Source organism: Pongo abelii, chromosome 7 (genome assembly GCF_028885655.2).
Source record: "Pongo abelii isolate AG06213 chromosome 7, NHGRI_mPonAbe1-v2.0_pri, whole genome shotgun sequence".
Lineage (NCBI taxonomy): Eukaryota > Metazoa > Chordata > Mammalia > Primates > Hominidae > Pongo > Pongo abelii.
The window spans coordinates 90,751,131-90,772,272 of NC_071992.2; the positions used below are offsets into that span (position 1 = coordinate 90,751,131).

The 21,142-nt window shown below is 36.8% G+C and overlaps 1 protein-coding gene and 1 long non-coding RNA gene across 4 annotated transcripts in view; one reads left to right on the plus strand and one right to left on the minus strand.

Annotated features, from left to right (window-relative positions):
• Nucleotides 1–2,957, plus strand: part of HNF4G (hepatocyte nuclear factor 4 gamma) — a 155,480-nt gene extending 152,523 nt beyond the window's left edge. For 2 of the 3 annotated variants that reach the window (XM_054561782.2, XM_054561781.1), the window contains one exon: nucleotides 74–2,957. In XM_054561782.2, coding sequence (XP_054417757.1) covers nucleotides 74–195 — 122 coding nt within the window. In that variant the 3' untranslated portion in view covers nucleotides 196–2,957. The remainder of the gene's footprint in view (nucleotides 1–73) is intronic. The other variant, XM_054561783.2, reaches the window with a different exon arrangement.
• A 2,390-nt stretch (nucleotides 2,958–5,347) lies between these two features.
• Nucleotides 5,348–21,142, minus strand: part of LOC129061052 (uncharacterized) — a 38,104-nt gene continuing 22,309 nt past the window's right edge. The window contains exon 3 of the long non-coding RNA XR_010141205.1: nucleotides 5,348–5,468. This is a non-coding gene — a long non-coding RNA (uncharacterized LOC129061052). The remainder of the gene's footprint in view (nucleotides 5,469–21,142) is intronic.

The window sequence follows — 21,142 nt, forward strand, 5'->3', positions numbered from 1 at the left end:
TGTTATGTAGGGTTTAATGGGGTGGGGAAGACTGACTGCCACCATCAGACTCAATTCTCTGATTCTTTTTCAGCAACTCCTGAAACCCCACTCCCTTCCCCACCACAAGGCTCTGGGCAAGAACAGTACAAAATAGCTGCAAACCAAGCATCAGTCATTTCACACCAGCATCTCTCCAAACAAAAGCAATTGTGAAAATGTGTTTACTTCAGAACGGCACTATATAAATGTGAAAAGTTGTTGATCTTGAAATATCTCAGGATAGCACTTTTGGCAAACTCTTAGCCAAGGCTTCTTCATGGTGCTGTTATAAAATGGTGTCCTATTTTCTTGTTCATACGTTCATTCTGTTTGTTATTGCTACTATGTAAAACTTTCACATTCAACCAATGTATATCTGAGTTTGAAGATGTTTATATAGGGTATTTTTTTCCAGCTGCCCCTGCATTGTGCCTGAACCAATTGAATCTTATGTGTGAGTTTCATTTGTTTTATTAATGTTAATTTAAATCTGTAAATAATTGCTTTATTGTGATGTGATGCAGAACAAAGTGTTCGTTTTTGCCTGAAAATAGTAGACCAGAAATCTCGGTTTAATATAAAATGAGCTAAGTTTTTAAAAATAAATTACAAACTTGCAGATTAGAAAAATAAAGCAGTTGCTGTAGAATAGGCTGTATCTTTTTCAAGAAGAATCTCTTATGGACAGTCTGTGGTAAAGAAGCAACTCTTTGCTTTAGAGTTAAATATTCCTATCTTAAGTTTAGAAAAATACAAAAAACTATTCCAAGGATGACTGGATACTTTTTGAAATCTGACTTTATTTGAAGATGTATGTTAAGCAAAAACATGTTGGTTTTATCAGTTAGGATACAGGGTGAAATGTAACAAAGAAACCCCTAAAACAGTGACTAAATCAAGAGAGGAATCCATTTCTCTCTCCTGAAACAATTTAGAAAATAGTTATCCATTGACAAGAAATTAGCACATGCCCACAGCTGGCTCCCACAGTAGCCAGTAGAATTATCTATAGGTGGAAAGTCTGTTTCAGCCAAAGCCATGCCACTCAGAGAACTGATTCTGAGGACAAGTTAGCTATCTACCACCCATGTCCCTTATTTGGTCCTCATAATAACACTTTAGGAGAGATATCATTATCGCTGTTTTATAAATAAGGGAAACTTTAGCTTGAGGGTTTAAGGAACATAACCAAAGTTCACAAACATAACTAGTGAGAGAACCACATTCAAGCCCGGGTCTAGTTGACTTTAATGAATCTTTGGTGTGGAATGAAAAATGTGAACTTCTTACTCATAGTGTGGTTTTTAAACATATGCAGTAGAGTGATGATTGGATACTATTCATCATGTTGCCTATAATATATATTTACCGATAAGCAGTGAGTGTAAAATTGTTGCGGCTTGAATAAGAAACCACTTTTGTAGTTTTAACAAGACTTTCTCTTAAAAACATTGGATAAAATAAAAGATTCACCAGATAGATTTTGATGAAAACAAAAACAAAGTAAAATGACTGGCTTAGCAGATTCTTTGAAATGTAGCAGCCCAGGGATGTACCAAATGTCGAATTCTAGACTGAGGAGTACAGTTCATTGGAGCCTTAAACTCTCTGATATCACTTAAAGCTGGAATTTGTTTTAAAGCAAATGAAGCATGGGCCACCTCATGATGCAGTGGCTCCTCTCTGGTTGAGGAGAGGGAAAATTGGAAAAACTGGTTGAGTAATTATCAATAATATTTTTTTAAAAAAGAGGGTCCCAAACTGTAAAAGATTGAAATAATCTTTCTCAGGATTTTTTAAATGTCTAAGATTATGATGTCATATCTCCCACTTACCTTATAAGTAAAAAGGTTATAGTAATATTAAGTAACTTATTAGCTCTTAAAGTAAAATTGAACTCTTAAAGTAGAAAAATGATTATTAAAAGCTACCTATGATTTAATAGATTTAATAAAATTCCTTCAAGACCTGGTACCCTTGTGAAACTGTAAAATGTATCATATGGGGGGAGTTTTTTAACTCTTATTTTTTGAAAATTTACTGTAGCTTCTATTTCGTGAATAAGAATGTTTTGATTTTTATCATACAAATAACTTTTGTAGATTTTTGTTTACTTTTGGGGGGGTTCCCTTAGAAGACATTAAAAAAAAAATACTGCCTTGGTCTGTGCAGGCTGCTGTAACGAAATACTATGAACTTGGCAGCTTATAAACAACAGAAATTTATTTCTCACTGTTCTCAATGGTGGGAAGTCCAAGATTAAGGGATCAACAAATTAGGCCTCTGGATCATACATGGCATTTTCTAGCTGTGTCCTTATACATAAAAGGAACAAGGTAGCTCTCTCGGGTCTCTTTAATAAAGGTACTAATTCTCATGACTGAATCACCCTCCAAAGGCCCCACCTCCTAATACCATCACTCTGGGGACTAGGTGTCAGCATGTGAATTTTGGAAAACACAAAAATTCAGAACATAGCAAATACCTTTGAAGTATAAAAGATAAAATTCATTTTTAGTGAACCCTGTAATTTATTCATGTATATTTACTAAACAGCTGTATCTTTGAAATTATTAGTAATGATTCTGCTTCAATAACTATGGTCAGGGAATTTATAATATTTTATTTTTATATACTGAACTGCCAAAGATGCTGGAAAAAAGGAACTGAGGTTTTCAGCATATTTTCAAAATATTGATAAGGGAAGTTATTACTTTTATATAGTATTCAACTTTTTTCAGGTAATAGAAATGAATAATTTATTGTGAAATAATTCATTTTATAAATGTAAAATTATTTTTATAAATTTTATTGTTGGAAATCAAAAATTAGTAGATTTTTTACAATGTTAAATTATAGTGAGATTAAAGTATTACTAAACTGTGATGCTATGTTTGTTTCACTAAACTTTCTAAATAAAAACTGAGAAAAAAAAATCACTGAAACCAGGTGCTTCGTTAGTGTTCAAAAATGATTTCATATTTTTACAGATACTGATAATATATTTTATATAGTCATTTGTATTAGTCCATTTTCACACTACTATAAAGAACTATCTGAGACTGGGTAATTTGTAAAGAAAGGAGGTTTAATTGACTCACAGTTTTGCATAGCTAGGGAGGCTTCAGGAAACTTATAATCATGGTGAAAGGAGAAGCAAACACCTTCTTCACAGGCAGCAGGAGAGAGAGAAAGCCAGAGGGGAACTGTCAAATGCTTTTAAACCATCAGCTCTTGTGAGAACTCACTATTACAAGAACAGCATGGGGAAAATTGCCCCCCATGATCCAACCACCTCCCACCAGGTCCCTCCCTAGACATATGGGGATTACAATTTGATTTGAGATTTGGGTGGGGACATAGAGCCAAACCATATCATTCTACACTTGGCCCCTCCCAAATCTCATGTCCTTCTTACATTTCAAAACCAATTATGCCTTCACAACAATTCCCCAAAATCTTAACTTAGTTACTTCCAAGATACAATGGGGATATAGGCATTGGGTAAACGTTCTCATTCCAAATGGGAGAAATTGGCCATAACAAAGGGGCCCCATGCAAGTCCAAAACCAGGCAGGGTACTCATTAAATCTTGAAGCTCCAAAATAATCTCCTTTAACTCCATGTCTCATGACCAGGGCACACTGATGCAAGATGTGGGCCCCCAAGGCCTTGGGCAGCTCTGCCCCTGTGGCTCTGCAGGGTACAGCCCCTACACAGCTGCTTTCAAGGACTGGCTCCGAGTGTTTGTGGCTTTTCCAGGTGCACAGTACAAACTGTCAGTGGATCTGTTATTCTGGGGTCTGGAGAACAGTGGCCCTCTTCTCACAGCCCCACTAGGCAGGGCCCCAGTGGGAACTCTGTGTGGGGCTCCAACCCCACATTCCTTCTCTGCATTGCCCTAGTAGAAGTTCTCCATGCAGGCTCTGCTCCTGCAGCAGATTTCTTCTTGGACATTCAGGTGTTTCCAGACATCCTCTGAAATCTAGGCAGAGGCTCCCAAAGCTCAGCTATTGTCTTCTGTGCACCCACAGGCCCAACACCACATGGAAACCACTAAGCCTTGAGGCTTGCACCCCCTGAAGCAATGGCTTGAGCTGTGAGCTGTACCTTTTAGCCATGGCTGGAGCTGGAGTGGATGGGACACAGGGCACCATGTTCTAAGCCTGAACAGAGCAGTGGGACCCTGGGCCTGGTCCACAAAACCATTTATTTTTCCCCCTAGGCCTCCAGGCCTGTGATGAGAGGTGCTGCTGTGAAGGTCTCTGAAATGCCCTGGAGACATTTTCCCCATAGTCTTGGCTACTAACATTCAACTTCTCTTTATTTATGCTAATTTCTGCAGTCAATCACTTGAATTTGTCTCAAGAAATTTTTTTTTCTACCACATGGCCAGGCTGCAAATTTTCCAAGCTTTTATGCTCTGCTTCACTTTTAAACAAAAGTTTCAGTTTCAGATAATCTCTTTGTGAATGTGTATCACTGTATGCATTCGGAAAAAAAAAAAGGTCACATCTTGAACATTTTGCTGCCTAGAAATTTCTTCTGTCAGATATCCTCAATCATTTCTCTCAAGTTCAAAGTTCCACAGATCTCTAAGGCAGAGACAAAATGCTGCCAGTCTTTTTGCTAAAGCATAGCAAGAACTTTGCTCCAGTTCCCAACAAGTTCCTCATCTCCTTCTGAGACCACCTCAGCCTGGACTTCATTTTCCATATCTCTATCAGCATTTTGGCCAAAATCATTCAACGTCTTTCGGAAGTGCCAAACTTTTCCACATCTTCCTGTCTTCTTCTGATCCCTCCTAACTGTTCCAACCTCTGCCTGTTACCCAGTTCTAAAGTCCATTCCACCTTTTCAGGTTATCTTTATAGCAGTGCCCCACTCCCAGTACCAAATTTTCTGTATTAGCCCATTTTCACGTTGCTATAGAGAACTACCTGAAACTGGGTAATTTATCAAGAAATGAGTTGTAACTGACTCACAGTTTTGCATGACTGGGAGGGCTCAGGAAACTTACAATTATGGCAGAAGGTGAAGGAGAAGCAAGCACTTTCTTCACAGGGCAGCAAGAGAGAGAGAGAGCACAAGGCAGGGGAACTTCCAAACACTTTCAAGCCATCAGATCTTGTGAGAACTGTGAAAGGAAAATATCTTGGGCCCCCAAAATCTCTAAGGAAAACTCAAGCTGGAAACTGCTTATGGCAAACCTGCCTCCCATTTTATTCAAATTTATCCCTCTGTTCACCAAAATGGATGCATATCTGATTGCCTTTTTGGAAAGGCTAATCAAAAACTCAAAAGAATGCAACTGCTTGTGTCTCACCTGTCTGTGACCTGAAAGCTCCCTTTCCCCTTCTAGTCTTCCTGCCGTTGCTTCAAGATGTCCCACTTTTCAAAACTGAACCAAGGTACTTCTTACATGTTGATTGATGTCTCATGTCTCCCTAAAATGTATAAAACCAAACTGTGCCCCGACCACCTTGGGCACATGTCATCACACGGACGTGTCCTCAACCTTGGCAAAATAAACTTCCTAAATTAACTGAGACCTGTCTCAGATTTTCTGGGTTCACAGAACTCAATCACTATCACAAGAGTACCGTGGAGGAAGCTGTCCCTATGATCCAATCACCTCCCACCAGGTCCTCCCCTCGACATGTGGGGATTACAATTAAGAGATGAGATTTGGGTGGGGATACAGAGCCAAATCATATCATAATTTAATTAAATTTATATGTTAACGCTTGTCTTTAGAGTCCAAAGCAAAATTAATTAGTACATCTCCAAATAAACCACTGGACACTGATTGTAAAGGGAATCCTTACATTTGCACTTTAGTTATGTAGTTTTTCTTGCTACCTAGTGTTGTCATAGTAATAAAAATATATGCGTTGTTGGCTTAAACATTATATGAATGTACTTTTGATATATAAATATTTAACCTAGATGCTTCAATTGCTGGTATCCTCTGTTGATGTTTAAAGTTTCTTTGTAAAATGTCTTAAATTATAAGGACCTGTTAATCTTATATTTATGAAATTCTAGGTTTAATTTTGTTTTTACTCATATTAAGGTAATACATGTACATCATTTAAAAAGACAAATTACACTTAAGTCTTACAATGAAACCTGGAGCTCTGCTTCCTACCATTCATCTCTTATCCAAGTTCACTTCTGCAGCAACAACATTCAAATACTATATCGGGTTTTTTTTCTCTATAATCTGAAAACATATTTAAATCGCATTTATTTATTTATTTTAGTTTTAGACATTACTTGCTGTCTTTCTACTATGAAAGAAGATGTTTTTAGCACATTTACTTTCATACAGGTAACCCCCATGTTTTCCCAATTTCTTAATGAATCAGTATTTTTATTACATTAGCAGGCACTATTTAAATAATTTCAAACAATTTTTAAAAATATTTAACAGATAATTTTTATATTTCAGTGGAGAGTAGAAGAGATATAACCTAATTTTACAGAGAAAAATGAGAAGGAAGGCTTTGCTCTGGGTCATAGGAGGAATATGACACAGACTTTTAGAAAAGAATGTATTAATAATATGGTTTATTATAACACTATATGTGAGTGTAATTTGACATCTTTTTCAATGTGGCTGTTGGAGCAGATAGGTTTTTTGTTTTTTGAGACAGTCTTGCTCTGTTGCCCAGACTGGAGTGCAGTGGTGCAATCAGGGCTCTTTGTAGTCTCGATCTTCCAGGCTCAAGGAATCCTCTCCCCTCAGCCTCCTGAGTAGCTGGCACTGCAGGCATAAGCCATCCCACCTGGCTATTTTTGAATTTTTTGTAGAGACAGGATCTCCCTACTTTGGCCATGCTTCAGCTGATACTTGAGCTTATACTTGAGGTGATGCACTGATTTTCCTTGAGGCAGACAAGCTGATAGGGGCAGGGGAGGGACAGGGCCACGGCAATTTCCCTGCTTTATTGGACTGTGAAACAGGATTACCCAACAGCCAGCTCTCAACGGGAGCCTTGTCACTGGTAATTATTGGACAATGGATAGCTCCTGGCACAAAGTAGTAGTGAAATTATTTAAATTTTCACCTATAAAGAACTGTAATGGTATATTGGTGAAAGAAAATGTACTAGTGGGTGCAATATATCAGGTGTTAAGAAAAATGAGGGAAATGATAAATGCAAGAACAACGAAATTCGACAGCTGTGTCTGGGGGCAACTGTGTTTAGAAAAATATAATAAAATGCTCTTCTCAATCAGAATAAGAATATCACATTTTGAGTGTGTGTTGGGGGAGCAAATATTATGATCTCGTAAAGAACTATAAAATGCAAGAATAGTGGTATTCATTAAATCTCTGCTTAATTCATCAAAATGTCTTAAAAGGGCAGATAGATGTTGAAGACTGATACTAGACTCCCACCAAATAGTAACCCTAATCATAGTAATTAGCATGGCTGCAATTGTGAGGTATGTGCCTATTAATCTGTATGAATGCATGCTCTTTTGCATTCTTACCAGAAAGAAGGATCAGAAACAGTCTATATTTACAATCTCAATCCAAGGGTATGCTGACTCCCCTATCGTCTGCCATCATCTAGTCTAAAGACACTAGATAAAATGTTTTACAGAATGTTGTATTGGTTCCTATTCAGCCAGCAGTGTTGGCTTCATAGAGAGATGTAATGGTGAATCTGAGGAGCCAGACCTGGACCTCTTGCCTCAACTCCGAAAAACTCTGAAAGCCATCTCAATTTCAACTCTCACTGTGGGACTGGCTGACCCTCTTGTTGAGTCACCATCACAACTTAGCTTCTTCTACCAAAGTTTGCCTCCATCTCCCTTCTGGGTGTGCATTTTTAGAGCATTTCTTAATAAATATCCTACACACAAATCTCAGAGTCCTATTCCTAGGGAAGCCAACCTAAAATGACATGCAGAATGTATTTATATATTAGCAAAGAGAGTTATAAAATGAAATTAATCACAATATAGATTACAATATCTTCAAAAATCAAATTTGTAAAACCCAAATTTGTAAAAATCAGATTTGTAGACTACAATACCACCAGAATTCAAATTTATAAAATAATCTAATGAAAAATACACTGAAACAAGAAAAACTATGAAACATGAATGATTCTAATTTATTTCCAGGTAAAATAGAACATCAAAGATAAATGGATTGGGAGAAAAGGGAGATGTTAAAAAGTGTGGAGGACATTGAACCAGAGATGTTTAGAAATAACAAATAAAATGGAAAGGCTGGCAAGATCTGAGTTTGGATTAGAAAAAGATACTGTAGTTAACAATTTCATAATGGATGAGTTCCAGATGACAAATTTCTAGCTTCACCCTTTCACAGGCTATTTCTTCTGACTGGTGTTTTCTTCTTTTCTTTGATCTCTTAGCTTACTCTTACTAGTTCTTAAAGATTTAGATTAAAAATTTAGTTAGCATACTACCCTCACCCTTGAGTGAACATTTTTACAACCTTCATGGGTAAAATTAAGGAATTCCTTCATGTGTCTCACTACTTGTTGTATATCCTTCTATTTATAGCATTTATTTTAATATTTAAATTGCTATTTATTACCCTTTACAATGAACCCCAGCAGAGCAAAGACCATGTTGGCTACATTTTTGGATTTCCAAGATTCAACAGAATTCCCAGCAATTATTAGGTGATCAATAGCGATTTGTAAATTAGACAAGAGATTAGTCACATTATTCATTATTTTTGGTTAGTAAAGTTTGAGAAAGAAATGTGCTGAAGAAAAAATAATATATATACTTCTTCAATGGGTTATTTTAAAGTAATTATTAGTTATCTAAAATTATAATTAAATCATCACAAATTATAATTCAGATAATCATGATTTAATATGAGAATCTATTTGTTGTATTAATTTTTGAAAATAAAAATGGGAAAAAATGATTCAACTTTTTAGTAAGTGAAACATTATCATCTGTCTATATTTTTAACTTATAGTTTTTTCTCATGGATATTTTTAATTCTGATTTTGGCTTATATTCTTTATTTTAAAATATACACTGTGTAAAAATATTTCCCAAAACACAATGTATTATATTTTTATATGGCCAAAATGGCATCAAAACACAAAGGTTTTTACTCTTATAATAGGTTAGGCTTTTTGTGTTCATTTAATCTGAATTGTTAGTCACACAATTATTCTCCTAGTCATATTAGATATTAGGTCACAGGCAGTTTAGTAGGTACATTTACAATATAACCTATTTATTTTATTTTTTTAGCTATAAAATAACATGACTTTAGTACAATCATAATTTGGAGAAAAAATGTGAAGCCCATTCACCCTAAGATAATGACTGTAAAAGACAGGATTTAAATAAGTTTAAATAATTGATTATTTTATTTATAAATCATCACTGCCCTTGCACTATGTAATAATTGAGTCTAAATATAAATGTAAAGATTTAATGAGTAGTTAGCTGCAAATCAAAACCCATAGTGACATTTGTTTAGCAAAACAATGACCTTAGTCTGGAGTTAGAGTTTTGTCTAAAGAAGGAAATTCTGAAATGATTTCTAATGGCATCATCGACACACAATTTGATGATATTTCAGCAGCATAATTAAGTAATGTACTACTGAATAGCCACAGAATTACCTCTACATTTCTCTACCAATATATAGAAAAGAATATTTCATAAAAAATATCCTGGTAATTCTAGAATAAAAATGGAATTAGGAATTTTAATATAAGCATATTTAAAAGTTGAAAAATATTTATTTTGTCCAGACTAGGGTCAAGAAATGCACTAAGTAGGATGTGGCCAGAAACAAAGATGAATGATGTGTATGTATCTTTGCTCTCAAGGAGTTTGAAATTTAGTGAGGAAGATTGATAACTTATTAATACTTATAACAGAGAATGCAATAAGTATTAGGATACAATGCATCATGGAGACTGAGAGTTTAGGATCAGCCTAGATACAAATATAGATTCTACTGTGTAATCTCTTTAAAATTACTTGCAAATTCTTCTTGAGTATTATTTTCCAAAACAAAACAAAACAAAACAAAACAAACGAAAGAATATTTATAATACTAACATGAGTTACATTATTATTTAAGTGAATCAAGATGGTTTATAAAATGTGCTTATCATGAAATCTGGGAATTAGGAAGCACTAAAAATAAATGTTAGCAACCATCATCAAAGATACAAAGAATGGAGCCTGAGAACACAGATAAAATGTCAATTATTTCTGCGTATGAGTACTGGGGATACTTAACAGAGGACATACTTTCGAGGTGAGCTTGTAAGCAGGATTTGAATACAGAACAATATGGGATGGGGTTGTGAAGTACATTTTTAGCTGAGGGACCAAAGACATGAAGAACATAAAAGCTGAGGAAAACTATAGTCATTGTAGTCAAATCACGGAATGAATGTAACTGAAATGAAACCATTAGCTAAGAGGCAAGTTGCAAAACCCAGAGAATGGAGGTGAAATAGTTAAGGATGCACATCACAAACGCGAAAAAAAAAAAAAAATTCCCGTTTAAGGAAAAACCCAGGAAGATGCTGAAATTACTTTAAATCTGGAAAATCTCTTGAAAGAATAGGCAAATCAATTGTAAAAATAATCTCCGAATATTTATTTTAATATTTCATTGGCAGGACTATCTTCAACAAAACATGATTAAATTACGGTTTGGAAATCATGATTTGATGGCGATACTAGATATCTGTCTTAAGTGTATTTTAACTGTTACATATCCCTTTCATTCATTTCTTAGAACATTTTTTGGAAAAATTTATCTTTAAAATATGATTTAGAAAGATAATGTGGTTATTTTTTAGGCTATTTATGATAAATCATCAATAATTCTGTTATGTGAATTTTAAGAGCTAATTTTAAGAGCTTAGATAAATAAACCAATTTTTAACCTAAATTTGCAAACTATAGTCTTTATTTGAAAAGTCATGGACATAATAAAATATTGATCATAACTCTAAGATATACAAAGCATCCTTAAATACGTTGTGTATTACTTTTTGTATGGGACTCTGATATGACAATGCTGTTTTTTAAATTCTGGTAAAGCATTGCAATAGTTACCAAAGGACCTACTCACTAACAGCTTATAAACATGACTAAAAATATTATAATTATTTAACTATGAAATGAAAAATATCTGTACATGGTACAGCATAAGGCTTTTTGAACTCGTAAATAATCATTTTAAAAGGAAATGAAATATCTATTTTCACACATTTATTGATTATATAAGAAATGCCTGGCTGTAAAAGGAATGACAGAGATGCAAGAAATGTGGTTAATCCTTGTCCAGGAACTGGTGGTGTATCTGAAACATGTAGCTAGAATGATCTCAAGGACATAACCTAGGGGTTGAAGTTTTATGTGGCAATACTCAAGATTTAGACAGCCTGAGTGACATAATCTGTGCTCTTGCTGGTCTAAGTGCCGTAAATAATTACACAGGTGCAATTGCAAGAGTGCTATAAATTAGAACAACTCAAATTCCTGTAGGTTGAGAATTTTCTGTAATTACAGAAGGCTCAAAGTACTCATCTCACATGGATTTGAGATCTGGCCAACTAATCATAACAATTTACTCCGGGGCCAAGATTGTCTCCTGACTCCAAGGTAGATTCAGATAAGATCAGATACAGAGAATGGCCTTCCTTAGTTTTTCTTTTCTTTTCTTTTCTTTTTTAATTTAAGTTTTGGGATAAATGTGCAGGACGTGCAGGTTTGTTACATGGATATAAACGTGTCATGGTGGTTTGCTGCCCCTATTGACTCCTCCTGTAAGTTCCCTCCCCTCATGCCTCACCCTCTAACATGCCCTGGTGTGTGTTGTTCCCCACCCTGGGTCCATGTGTTCTTATTGTTCAATTACTACTTATGAGTGAGAGCATGTGGTATTTGGTTTTCTGTTCTTGTGTTAGTTTGTTGAGGATGATGGCTTCCAGCTTCATCCATGTCCCTGCAAAGGACATGATCTCATTTCTTTTCATGGCTGCATAGTATTCCATGGTGTATATGTACCACATTTTCTTTATCCAGTCTACCATTGATGGACATTTAGGTTAATTCCATGTCTTTACTATGATGAATACCACTGCAATGAACATACGCTCACATGTATCTTTATAGAATGATTTATATTCCTTTCGGTATATACCCAGTAATGGGATTGCTGGGTCAAATGGTACTTCTGGTCCTAAATCTTTGAGAATTTGCCACACTGTCTTCCACAATGGTTGAACTAATTTACATTCCCACCAAAAGTGTAAAAGTATTCCTATTTCTCTGCAACCTCACCAGCGTCTGTTGTTTCTTGACTTTTTAATAATCGCCATTCTGACTGGCATAAGATGGTTTCTCATTGTGGTTTTGATTGCATTTCTCTGGTGATCAATGATGTTGAGAAAACCCTCCAAAGTATGGTGTATTGTGATGGGAGTATCAGGAGTTCAATTACTTATTTATAGTTGTGGAATATTAATGAAAGAAAAATAAAATGTGATTATAATTTGGGAAATGCAGCTCAAAATTATCCTATTTGAAATGGCAGAAGGTGAAAAGCAGGTCTTACATGGCGGCAGGCAAGAGAGGAAATGAGAACCAAGCAAAAGGGGTTTCCCCCTATAAAACCATCAAATCTTGTGAGATATATTCCCTATGATGAGAACAGTATGGGGGAAACTGTCCCCATGATTCAATTATCTCCCACCAGTCTCTCCTACAACATGTGGGAATTATGGGAACTACAATTCAAGATGAGATTTGGATGGGGACACAGCCAAACCATATCACAGGCTAACTAGAAGACTGAGACCTAATCTTAAAACTATAGAAAGCTTCTTCTACCCCCAACACCTTATCACTACCTGCAGTTTCTTCTACCCAGTAAAGTATGTCCCCCTTTCAATGAAAAATTATAAGACATAGTAGAAAAACACACACACACACACACACAGACAATTTGAGAAGACAGAGCAAGCAAGCATCAGAACCAGAACCAGATGTTTCAGAGATGTTGGAAGTAACAGAGTGTGAATTTAAAACAACTATGATTATATGGTAAAGGCTCTAGTGAAAAAATTAGACCATATACAGGAACAGATGGATAATGTGGGAATACAGCTGGAAATTCTAAGAAGGAACCAAAAATAAATTCTGAAGGTAAAAAACAAAGAAAGCCTTTTATGAGTTCCTTAGTAGACAGAACATGGCTGAGAAAAATCTTTGAGCTTGAAAGTATGTCAGTAACAGCCTCCCAAACTGAAAAACAAAGAAAAGAAAGACAGAAAAACAAAACAGATATCATAACATAATATTGAAGACCTGTGGGAAAACTACAAATAGTGTGATGTGCATGTAATAGAAATACCAGAAAGAGAAGAAAGACAGAAAAGAACAGAAGAAATATTTGAAGTAATAATAACAGAATTCTCTCAAATTAATATCAGACATCAAACCATAGACTTAGGAAGCTCAGAGAACACCAACCAGGTTAAACACTGAAAGAACTGCAAGTAGCTATATCATATTTAAACTACACAAAATCAAATGTAAAGAAAAAGATCTTGATAGAAGCCAGAGGAAAAAGAAAACACTTTACTTATACAGAAACAAGGATAAGAATTACAACAGACTTCTCAGAAACCATAAAAGCAAGAAGAGCATAGAGTGACATTTTAAATGTTGACAGAATAAAAAAACACACTCCAAGCTATAACTCTGTATCATGCAAAATTACCCTTCAAACGTGAGGACCCTCAGACAAACAAATTTTGAGAGAATTTGTTGCCAGTAGACTTGTCTTGAAAGAGATGTTAAAAGTTTTTTTTGAGAGAGAAAATGATGAAGTTCAGAAAGTGGGCTTTTTATAAAGAAAAAAAAAGAATGTTAGAGAAGGAATAAGTGAAGGTAACATTTAAAAAGTTTTCTTCTTCTAAATTGTGAAACTGGATCATAGCCAAATTTAATTTAACCTTTAACATTTTGTTCAGAAAATAAAAAAGGAAATACCAATTTTAGTAGAGGAGATTTCTCCTGCTTCTCACGAGGTATTACTCTTGGAGATAGCATGAGAGAATAGTTACTGATTTGCTCTTCTCTGTTTCAATAACGTCTTTTTTTTTTTTTTTTTTTTTTTTTTTTTTGAGAGAATCTCATTCTGTCGCCCAGGCTTGGGTGGGGTGCAGTGGCGCAATCTTGGCTCACTGCAACCTCTGCCTCCCAGGTTCAAGTGATTCTCGTGCCTCAGCCACGTGAGTAGCTGCGATTACAGGCGTGTAGCACCATGCTCGGCTAACTTTTGTATTTTTAGTAGAGACGCGGTTTCACCATGTTGCCCAGGCTGGTCTGTAACTCCTGGCCTAAGTGATCCACCCACCTCGGCTTTCCAGAGTGTTGGAATTACAGGCATGAGCCACCTTGCGCAGCTGAACACCATGATGTCTTTGAGAGTGTGAGTATCTGACAGTTCTTGATGTGATTCCAAAGCTTAAAGGGTAATCTTTTACAATTCACTTCTCACATTAACTCTGATTTTAGAACTCAATCTTTAAGCAAGATGCAACTGCACTATATAATTTATAAAATATTCAATATTAAGTTTTTCTTTTTTCATAATATCTATTCAATTTTATATAACTTCCAAAAATAGGCTCCTGTTTTTTTAAAAAAAGATATTTAAGTCAAACTCCCTGTGGGCAGAAATGGTTTCTTGTTCACTCTTGCATAATTATTACTTAGCATAGTGCTTGACGCATAGTAGGTGTTCAATAAATATTTGCTGATCAAGTAATACGGCTGCCAGCAGTTGCATTAACTTTGCTTTTTCTTAGTAGATACCTTAAAGTTTACAATATACATTTGCAATTAGTCCACATCCACTTTGAAACAGCATTATAGCATTTCACAACTAGTACCTTACAGTAACAAAATATTCTTAATTTCTTCCTCCTGTTTCTTGTTTCATTGCTTTATTCATTCCACTTATCAATAAACTATGTTGCTGGAATACATTGTTGTTATTATTTTGAACAAATTATTATCTATTAGGTCAACCTATGAATAAGAAAAAAGGTGAAGTAAAAAATGCAAATGAAAAAGCATAGAAAAAAATGCATAAAAAGAAGTAACAGACATGGTAGATTATTATTTTTTTTTTTTGAGACGGAGTCTCACTCTGTCGCCCAGGCTGGAGTGCAGTGGTGCCATCTCGGCTCACTGCCAGCTCCGCCTCCCGGGTTCATGCCGTTCTTCTGCCTCAGCCTCCCGAGTAGCTGAGACTACAGGCGCCCGCCACCGCACCCAGCTAATTTGTATTTTTAGTAGAGATGGGGTTTCACCGTGTTAGCCAGGATGGTCTCGATCTCCTGACCTCGTGATCCACCTGCCTTGGCCTCCCAAAGTGCTGAGATTACAGGCATGAGCCGCCGCGCCCGGCCCAGACATGGTAGATATTAATCCGACTATACCAATGATTTAATTTGAACATTTGTCTCCTCGAAATCTCATGTTAAAATTTGATTCCCAGAGTTGGAGGTGGGGTCTAGTGGGAGGTGTTTGGGCAGATCCTTCATGAATGGCTTGTGTCATTCTCATTCTCTTGAGATTCAGTGCGTTCTCATTCTTAGTTCCTGCAATATATTGTTAAAAAGAGTATGGCACCTCTCTCCCATCTCTCTTTCCTCCTTTCTTACCATGTGAGACCTACTCCCCTTCCCCTTCCACCATAAGTGGAAACTTCCCGAAGCCCTTACCAGAAGCAAATGTTAGCATATACCATGCTTCTTGTACAGCCTGCACAACCATGATACAAATAAACATCTTTTCTCTATAAATCATCTATACTAAGGTATTTCTTTAGAGCAATGCAAACACACTAAGACAATCAATCAATAACTCTTTTAAACATGAATGGTCTAAATATACTAATTAAAAGGCAGAGATTGCCAAGCTAGACTGAAAAAAAAAAAAACAGAAACAAGACTCAGGTATGTCTTGTTTATAAGAAACCCACTTCAAATACAAAGAATCATATAAAACAAAAGTAAACGGATGAGAAAGATATGTTATGCTAACATTAATCAAAATAAAAAGGAGAAACTATATTAATTTCAGACAGAGCAGTCTTCAGAGTAAGGAATATTATCAGCAATAAAGTGGGGCATTTCATAATGATAAAGTGGTCAGTGTTTTCACCTAATAACAGAGCATCAAAATAGATGAAGCGAAAACTGATCAAACTGCAAAGGGAAACAGATGAACTTACTATTACATGTGGATACTTTAATACCCTTCTTTCAGAAGTAGACAGATCTAGCAGGCAGAAAATCAATAAGGACATAGATGAACTCAACAGTACCGTTAATCAACAGGATATCAGATACATCCATTGACAACATCATCCAACAACAGCAGAACACACATTCTTTTCAAGCTCACATGGAACATTCACTAAGATAGACCACATTTCAGACCATAAAATTGCACCTGAACAAATTTGAATAAATAAAAATTTTATAATGTCTGCTCTAAGCCCACAATGAAATTAAGCTGGAAATCAATAACAGAATAATAGTTAAAAAATACCACAATACTTGGAGATTTAAAAATATAGCTCTAAAAATACATGGGTCAAAGAAAAAATATTAGATAAATTTTAAAACATTTTAAACTATACGAGAGTGAAAATACAAGTTACCAAATGTGGGAGGCAGTGAAAACTGTGCTTAGATGAAAATTTATAGCATTGAATGCATATATTAGAAAGAAAAAATATCTAAAATCAACAATATAAATGTCCACCTTAGAAAACCAGTAAAAGAAGAGAAAAATTAAATCCAAAGTAAGCATAAGAACAAAAATAATAAAAACAAGACCAGAAATCAATGAACCTGAAAACAAGAAATCAAAAGAGAAAATTAACAAAATCAAATGGTAGTTTTTTGAAAAGATCAATAAAATTGATGACCCTTTAGCTATGCTAACAGAAAAAGAGAGAAAACACAAATTACTAATATCATCTTTACAGATTCCATAAAAATTAAAAGAATAATACATAAATACTATGGAGAACTCTATGCCTACACATTTCATCATCTCAATAAAATGAATGAATTTCTTGAAAGACATAATCTGCCAAAACTCACAGAAGAAGAAATAGACAATCTGAATAGGCTTATACCTTTTAAATAAATTGAGTTAATAATTAAGCTTCTTAAAACAGGAATAACAGGCCCAGAGTTGTTTAATGATGAATTCTGCAAAACATTTAGGCAGGAAATTATCCCAATTCTTTACTATTTCTTCCAGAAAATGAAAAAATGAGAAAATACTTTCTCATTTTATGAGTCCAGCATTTCCCTAGTACCAATATCAGGTAAAGACATCACAAGAGGGGGAGGAGCCAAGATGGCCGAATAGGAACAGCTCCGGTCGGTCTACAGCTCCCAGCACCAGCGACGCAGAAGATGGGTGATTTCTGCATTTCCATCTGAGGTACCGTGTTCATCTCACTAGGGAGTGCCAGACAGTGGGCGCAGGTCAGTGGGTGAGTGCACCGTGCACCAGCCAAAGCAGGGGCAAGGCATTGCCTCACTCAGGAAGCACAAGGGATCAGGGAGTTCCCTTTCCAGGGGTGACAGACAGCACCTGGAAAATCGGGCCACTCCCACCCGAATACTGTGCTTTTCCCACGGGCTTCGGAAACAGTGCCCCAGGAGAGTATAGCCTGCACCTGGCTCAGAGGGTCCTACGCCCACGGAGTCTCGCTGATTGCTAGCACAGCAGTCTGAGATCAAACAGCAAGTCGGCAGCGAGCCTGGGGGAGGGGCGCCCGCCATTGCCCAGGCTCGCTTAGGTAAACAAAGCAGCCTGGAAGCTCAAATGGGTGGAGCCCACCACAGCTCAAGGAGGCCTGCCTCCCTCTGTAGGCTCCACCTCTGGGGGCAGGGCACAGACAAACAAAAAGACAGCAGTAACCTCTGCAGACTTAAATGTCCCTGTCTGACAGCTTTGAGGAGAGCAGTGGTTCTCCCAGCACGCAGCTGGAGATCTGAAAATGGGCTGACTGCCTCCTCAAGTGGGTCCCTGACCCCTGACCCCCGAGCAGCCTAACTGAGAGGCACCCCCCAGCAGGGGCAGACTGACACCTCACATGGCCGGCCAGGTATTCCAACAGACCTGCAGCTGAGGGTCCTGTCTGTTAGAAGGAAAACTAACAGAAAGGACATCCACACCAAAAACCCATCTGTAAATCACCATCATCAAAGACCAAAAGTAGATAAAACCACAAAGATGGGGAAAAAACAGAGCAGAAAAACTGGAAACTCTAAAAAGCAGAGTACCTCTCCTCCTCCAAAGGAACGCAGTTCCTCACCAGCAATGGAACAAAGCTGGATGGAGAATGACTTTGACGAGCTGAGAGAAGAAGGCTTCAGACGATCAAATTACTCTGAGCTATGGGAGGATATTCAAACCAAAGGCAAAGAAGTTGAAAACTTTGAAAAAAATTTAGAAGAATGTATAACTAGAATAACCAATACAGAGAAGTGCTTAAAGGAGCTGATGGAGCTGAAAACCAAGGCTCGAGAACTACGTGAAGAATGCAGAAGCCTCAGGAGCCGATGTGATCAAATGGAAGAAAGGGTATCAGCCCTGGAAGGTGAAATGAATGAAATGAAGCGAGAAGGGAAGTTTAGAGAAAAAAGAATAAAAAGAAATGAGCAAAGCCTCCAAGAAATGTGGGACTATGTGAAAAGACCAAATCTACGTCTGATTGGTGTACCTGAAAGTGATGGGGAGAATGGAAACAAGTTGGAAAACACTCTGCAGGATATTATCCAGGAGAACTTCCCCAATCTAGCAAGGCAGGCCAACATTCAGATTCAGGAAATCCAGAGAACACCACAAAGATACTCCTTGAGAAGAGCAACTCCAAGACACATAATTGTCAGATTCACCAAAGTTGAAATGAAGGAAAAAATGTTAAGGGCAGCCAGAGAGGAAGGTCGGGTTACCATCAAAGGGAAGCCCATCAGACTAACAGCGGATCTCTCGGCAGAAACCCTATAAGCCAGAAGAGAGTGGGGGCCAATATTCAACATTCTTAAAGACAAGAATTTTCAACCCAGAATTTCATATCCTGCCAAACTAAGCTTCATAAGGGAAGAAGAAATAAAATACTTTACAGACAAGCAAATGCTGAGAGATTTTGTCACCATCAGACCTGCCCTAAAAGAGCTCCTGAAGGAAGTGCTAAACATGGAAAGGCACAACCGGTACCAGCCACTGCAAAATCATACTGAAATGTAAAGACCATCGAGACTAGGAAGAGACTGCATCAACTAACGAGCAAAATAACCAGCTAACATCATAATGACAGGATCAGATTCACACATAACAATATTAACTTTAAATGTAAATGGACTAAATGCTCCAATTAAAAGACACAGACTGGCAAATTGGATAAAGACACAAGACCCATCAGTGTGCTGTATTCAGGAAACCCATCTCGCGTGCAGAGACACACATAGGCTCAGAATAAAAGGATGGAGGAAGATCTACCAAGCAAATGGAAAACAAAAAAAGGCAGGGGTTGCAATCCTAGTCTCTGATAAAACAGACTTTAAACCAACAAAGATCAAAAGAGACAAAGAAGGCCATTACATAATGGTAAAGGGATTAATTCAACAAGAAGAGCTAACTATCCTAAATATATATGCACCCAATACAGGAGCACCCAGATTCATAAAGCAAGTCCTGAGTGACCTACAAAGAGACTTAGACTCCCACGCATTAATAATGGGAGACTTTAACACCCCACTGTCAACATTAGACAGATCAACGAGACAGAAAGGCAACAAGGATACCCAGGAATTGAACTCAGCTCTGCACCAAGCGGACCTAATAGACATCTACAGAACTCTCTATCCCAAATCTACAGAATATACATTTTTTTCAGCACCACACCACACCTATTCCAAAATTGACCATATACTTGGAAGTAAAGCTCTCCTCAATAAATGTAAAAGAACAGAAATTATAACAAACTATCTCTCAGATCACAGTGCAATCAAGCTAGAACTCAGGATTAAGAATCTCACTCAAAACCGCTCAACTACGTGGAAACTGAACAACCTGCTCCTGAATGACTACTGGGTACATAACGAAATGAAGGCAGAAATAAAGATGTTCTTTGAAACCAACGAGAACCAAGACACAACATACCAGAATCTCTGGGATGCAATCAAAGCAGTGTGTAGAGGGAAATTTATAGCACTAAATGCCCACAAGAGAAAGCAGGAAAGATTCAAAATTGAAACCCTAACATCACAATTAAAAGAACTAGAAAAGCAAGAGCAAACACATTCAAAAGCTAGCAGAAGGTAAGAAATAACTAAAATCAGAGCAGAACTGAAGGAAATAGAGACACAAAAAACCCTTCAAAAATCAATGAATCCAGGAGCTGGTTTTTTGAAAGGATCAAGAAAATTGATAGACCGCTAGCAAGATTAATAAAGAAAAAAAGAGAGAAGAATCAAATAGATGCAATAAAAAATGATAAAGGGGATATCACCACCGATCCCACAGAAATACAAACTACCATCAGAGAATATTACAAACACCTCTACGCAAATAAACTAGAAAATCTAGAAGAAATGGATAAATTCCTCAACACATACACCCCTCCCAAGACTAAACCAGGAAGAAGTTGAATCTCTGAATAGACCAATAACAGGAGCTGAAATTGTGGCAATAATCAATAGCTTACCAACCAAAAAAGTCCAGGACCAGATGGGTTCACAGCCTAATTCTACCAGAGGTACAAGGAGGAGCTGGTACCATTCCTTCTGAAACTATTCCAATCAATAGAAAAAGAGGGAATCCTCCCTAACTCATTTTATGAGGCCAGCATCATCCTGATACCAAAGCCTGGCAGAGACACAACAAAAAAAGAGAATTTTAGACCAATATCCTTGATGAACATTGATGCAAAAATCCTCAATAAAATACTGGCAAACTGAATCCAGCAGCACATCAAAAAGCTTATCCACCATGATCAAGTGGGCTTCATCCCTGGGATGCAAGGCTGGTT